The following is a 4,074-nucleotide window of genomic DNA, read 5'->3' as shown; positions in this document are numbered from 1 at the left end:
GGGGGAAAAAAACCAAGCCAAAAAGAAAAACCACCTTCTGCTCCATCGCATCTGCAAGTGGAACCGTAGGGCTCCTCCAGCCCGGGAGCGAGAGCTGCCCCTGCGCGGCCCCCGCACCCCGCTCCCCCGCACACGCCCGGGCTCATTTCCCTGAGAGGCCGGTGCAGCGAGCGGCTCCCCCCGCTGCCGCCACGGTCAAGTTGAAAAGTCCTCCCTGACGGGCGAAAGGAGCCCGCTGCCTGCGGGGGGGGAACTTACCTGTGGAGTCCATATCGGGTTCCTCCAGCAACCCGCAATGCATGCTCTTCCCATGGACGGGACGGGAGCCCCAAGGTCCCGGGGTGTGCAGAGCCCCTGTCTCAGAGATGCGCGGGGGAGAGGGAGCAGGGTGGCGGCGAGGGGGTGGGGAGGGAGGGCAGAAGCAGATAGTTGGGGAGGGGGGGGTGTAGAGCGGGAGAGAGGGACACTCCGTAATCCAGCAGGGCAAAGCCAGACCCGTCAAAATGTTTGCGGATGTTTCATGGGAAAAAGCATCATTTTATAGAAGCCCTGATGGGAGAAATGTCATTGATAGGCCAGCCAGCCTGATGAATGGCTGCTACTCAGATGGGGATGTGGCAAGGCTCAATGTGAAGCCCATTGTGATGCTGTTTTGAATAAGAAAAGCTTTCCTCCAAAAAGGGGGGCCTTAGATCTACGCAATCCCAACACTTCGACTTCCCTCTTCTATTAGAGCATTAGAAACGTTTTTCTTATTTAAAGTTCCAGCGGTCTTTCCACTCCTCCCTTCCCTCCCCCAGCCCCCACCCAAGGTCCTTGGCTCATTACAGACCGAGATCAAAATTGGCTTAGATCTTCAAACGGGCAGTAGGTTTGGGGTTGTGCTCTTTGGGGCTGCCGGGTGTGCGTGCAGCGCGGCCGAGCTCCCCTCCTCCTCCTCTTTCTCCTCCTCCCGGTGGGCTCTGGGTTGGGATCCTTCGCGGGCACATGGCACTGGAAGCTGTACAGCTTCCCAAATATCTTGTAAGCTTAGTTTATTGGAGAAAAAAAAATGGRAAAAAAAAAGAAAAAAAGAACGATGTGTGTGGGTAGAAAAGGGAGGTGCGAGGGGAGAGAGAAGTTGCCAGTATCTCGGTAAGCGATGCTGGCACTGCAGACCTGTGGCAGGGACTCCCGTGCGTCTCCCTGGGCCTCGGGGAGAGAGGGCAAGGCGGGCTGGGGGCCGCTCGCCACCGGCTTGTCTGGCAGCGGAGAGCGGCTGACCCGGAGATCTTTCCGTGGGACCAGGCGGAAGGCAGGGGGCTGGGAGATCCCGACTGCCAAGAGAACTGAAGAACCAAACGGGCGCGTTTTCAAACTGGTGTCGCCTCCCAGATTTAGTCCGAGGATGCGAGGATCCTTTTTCGAGTTAGCGGATTGCGGTGGGAGAGTGGGGCAGGACAGAGGCGGGAAAAAGTTGCTTATTCTGCATGCGGTTGTATGTGCTGGAAGTGGAAGTAAAAGTGCAAAGCTAGGGCTCTGATAAAAGTGGCTGGTTTAGGGAAGGAAAAGCTGTGATTAGAATATGAATAGAGCTCCAGGAGAGGAAGAGAAAGGGGGATTATAGCTGAATTACTTTGACCATGGACAGAGCCAACGTTTTCCACTCTTCTCCCCCTCTCCCCTCCTTACACCCAGACTACCCCCCTTCCCTCTCCCCTTCGGGAAAAAAAAAAAAAAACCAAAAAAACAACAAAACCACCAAGCTCACACTGCAAAACAAGCGGCGAGGTTGCTAAAGAGGAAGCCCGGCACTCGGCGGTGCCTCCGCATCCCCAGGCGGCGGGGCAGCCGGCGGGGCACCTCGGCCGGGCGGGCACCGGGGGCGGCCGCTGCGCACCCCCACAGGCCGGGCTGCRGCTCGGGGAGCCCCATGTGCACGGAGAGGAGGCCCGTGAGGATAATACGGGAGAGACACAGTGCAAAAAGCGAGCCCGCGGCCGGCGAAGCCCTGGCGGTGGCGGCAGGGACTCCTCGGCCGGCTCTGCCCGCCGCGGGGACGCGTGAGGCGAGGCGGGAGCAGGGCCCGGGGGAGGCTGATGGTTCTCCTCCCTCTGCCCTCTGTGCCACCAAAAAACAACTCCAACACAGCGCTAGGGCTCCGCTCTTTCCCAACAGGCACGGCAATCCCGACAGGGAGCTTCCATCTCTCCAGCACCCGTGTGCCGCCGGGCTGGCCCTGCGCCAGGCGGAGCCGCACCGGGGCCCCGACGGAGCGGGCAGGGCCGGCTCTTTGCCACCGCCTCCCCCCGACGGCGGGTCCTGCTACCACCCCGGCCTTGTCTGGCAGCACCCATCGATCCGCCCCAGCCTTGTCCGGCAGCACCCATCGCCCCTGCCCGGCCCTGTCCGGCAGCACCCATCGCCCCCACCCCGGCCTTGTCCGGCAGCACCTATCGATCCGCCCCAGCCTTGTCCGGCAGCACCCATCGCCCCGGCCTTGTCCGGCAGCACCCATCGCCTCAGCCCCGGTACCCCCTCAGCCCCGGTACCGGGGAGAGCCCCGCTCCCACAGCGAGGGGGACACGCTCAGCCCCTCCGCTAACCCCCCCTGCGATCCGTGAGGGAGCGTTTGGATTGTCACCCTCTTGGCGGTGATATTTTCCCCACCTTTCTTTTCTCTTCCTCCTCGAAGCTTTACCGTGGATGATGCGAGCCCGATGGAAGCCGGTGGCTGAGGCCTCCTCGGGAGAGCCCCGGGCCCTGTGCGGGGGCAGAAACCCCACAAAAACGCGAGGAACGTTTTTGTCTCTGAACAGGGCTCGTCTTCAAGAGGTTTCGAAACACGCGTGAACTTTTAACACGCAGGAGATGCCGCAGTTGGCGGGGAGACAGCCGGTGCCCTCACGGCTTCCCGCGGGGGGTTCCAGCCCTCGGCAGCCCTGGGCTCGCAGCAGCCCGCGGGCACTCGCCATCCACCGCTCCCTGGCTCGGGAAATGTGGAGCGAACACCTGCCGTGGCAGCCGCAGGGATCCAGAACAGCACCCCACACTTGTGCGAGTTCGAACTTCACCGATGTAAAGCTTCAGAGACACGCTCTGTGCTGTTGGTATTCCAGAGATGAGCAGAATCAAAGTACAGGATCTGTGAACACGGGGATATGTTCTCTCTGGGGGCGGTGAGGATGGGATTTAGCACAGACTGGATGTCCGGAGGCTTTGACAGGATGCAAAGGTGTACACTTCTCCGTGGAGGATATGTGGGCAGGATCAGCAGCACTTTTGTTAGACCAGARGTACCTGTTGCAATGTGTTTATTCCCTGCCTCTCCAGGTTAGTTCCTGTCCCCATGTTCTTGTAGAAGGCTTTTGCCTTCCTGCTTACCTAACACCCCCTCAGTGCCTCAGATCACCCCAGTGTACTCCATAGCTCCATTATTGCTTCTTGTTTGGGTTTTGCTTACCTATTCAAACAGAATCTCATGCTTCTGGATATCCCATGTGACACATATGAAAGTTCTTTACTCTTCTGAAATCACAGAGCATCTCCTGTGCTGCAGGCTGGCAGATCTCAGATGGAAGCACTACAAGTCACTRGCTGCAGTTTTTGATTTGATACCATGGGCAGGTCTCAGCAAGGATGCTAAAAGTATACAGCTGGGAATTTTCCCTCCAAGTTCTTGCCTATRCAGATTATCTACAAGCCATAAAATACACCGAGATTAACCCTATGCTGCATCAGATGCTGCTATTGTGAGAAGAACACCTTCATTTAAGAAAGAATACAAACTTGTTTTGGTGTAGGAGGGAAGAGAAGGATCACCAAGAGAACAGAAGACACGTTCCAGGCTGATTCAAAGCTGACAGACCATTTTAGGTGACCAAGGGATAATGAGTTTCTTTTAATGGTTTAGCAAAACAGAGGCGGAGTGGAACTATGATAGTTTGTATCGACTCATCATCTWGTTATTTTGAGATGTCTCAGAAAAAACATTCCTAGGACTGCAGCCGTCTGTGCCAGTATGATGTGACCACACGTTTTTTGCTATAAAAAGCGCCTTGGGCTGGTACTAGATTCTGAGCATTTGTACTGAAC

The 4,074-nt window shown here is 57.4% G+C and overlaps 1 protein-coding gene across 1 annotated transcript in view; it reads right to left on the bottom strand.

Annotated features, from left to right (window-relative positions):
* Positions 1–512, bottom strand: part of RFX4 (regulatory factor X4) — a 72,823-nt gene extending 72,311 nt beyond the window's left edge. Inside the window, exon 1 of the mRNA XM_057382678.1 lies at positions 259–512. Coding sequence (XP_057238661.1) covers positions 259–301 — 43 coding nt within the window. The 5' untranslated portion in view covers positions 302–512. The remainder of the gene's footprint in view (positions 1–258) is intronic.
* Positions 513–4,074: the final 3,562 nt, after the last annotated feature.

This window comes from Malurus melanocephalus, unplaced genomic scaffold (assembly GCF_030028575.1).
Source record: "Malurus melanocephalus ecotype Western Australia unplaced genomic scaffold, MMel_1.1 scaffold_578, whole genome shotgun sequence".
Classification (NCBI taxonomy): Eukaryota; Metazoa; Chordata; class Aves; order Passeriformes; family Maluridae; genus Malurus; species Malurus melanocephalus.
The sequence above is the reverse complement of the archived record's forward strand: the minus strand, read 5'-3'. Positions and strand labels throughout refer to the sequence as shown.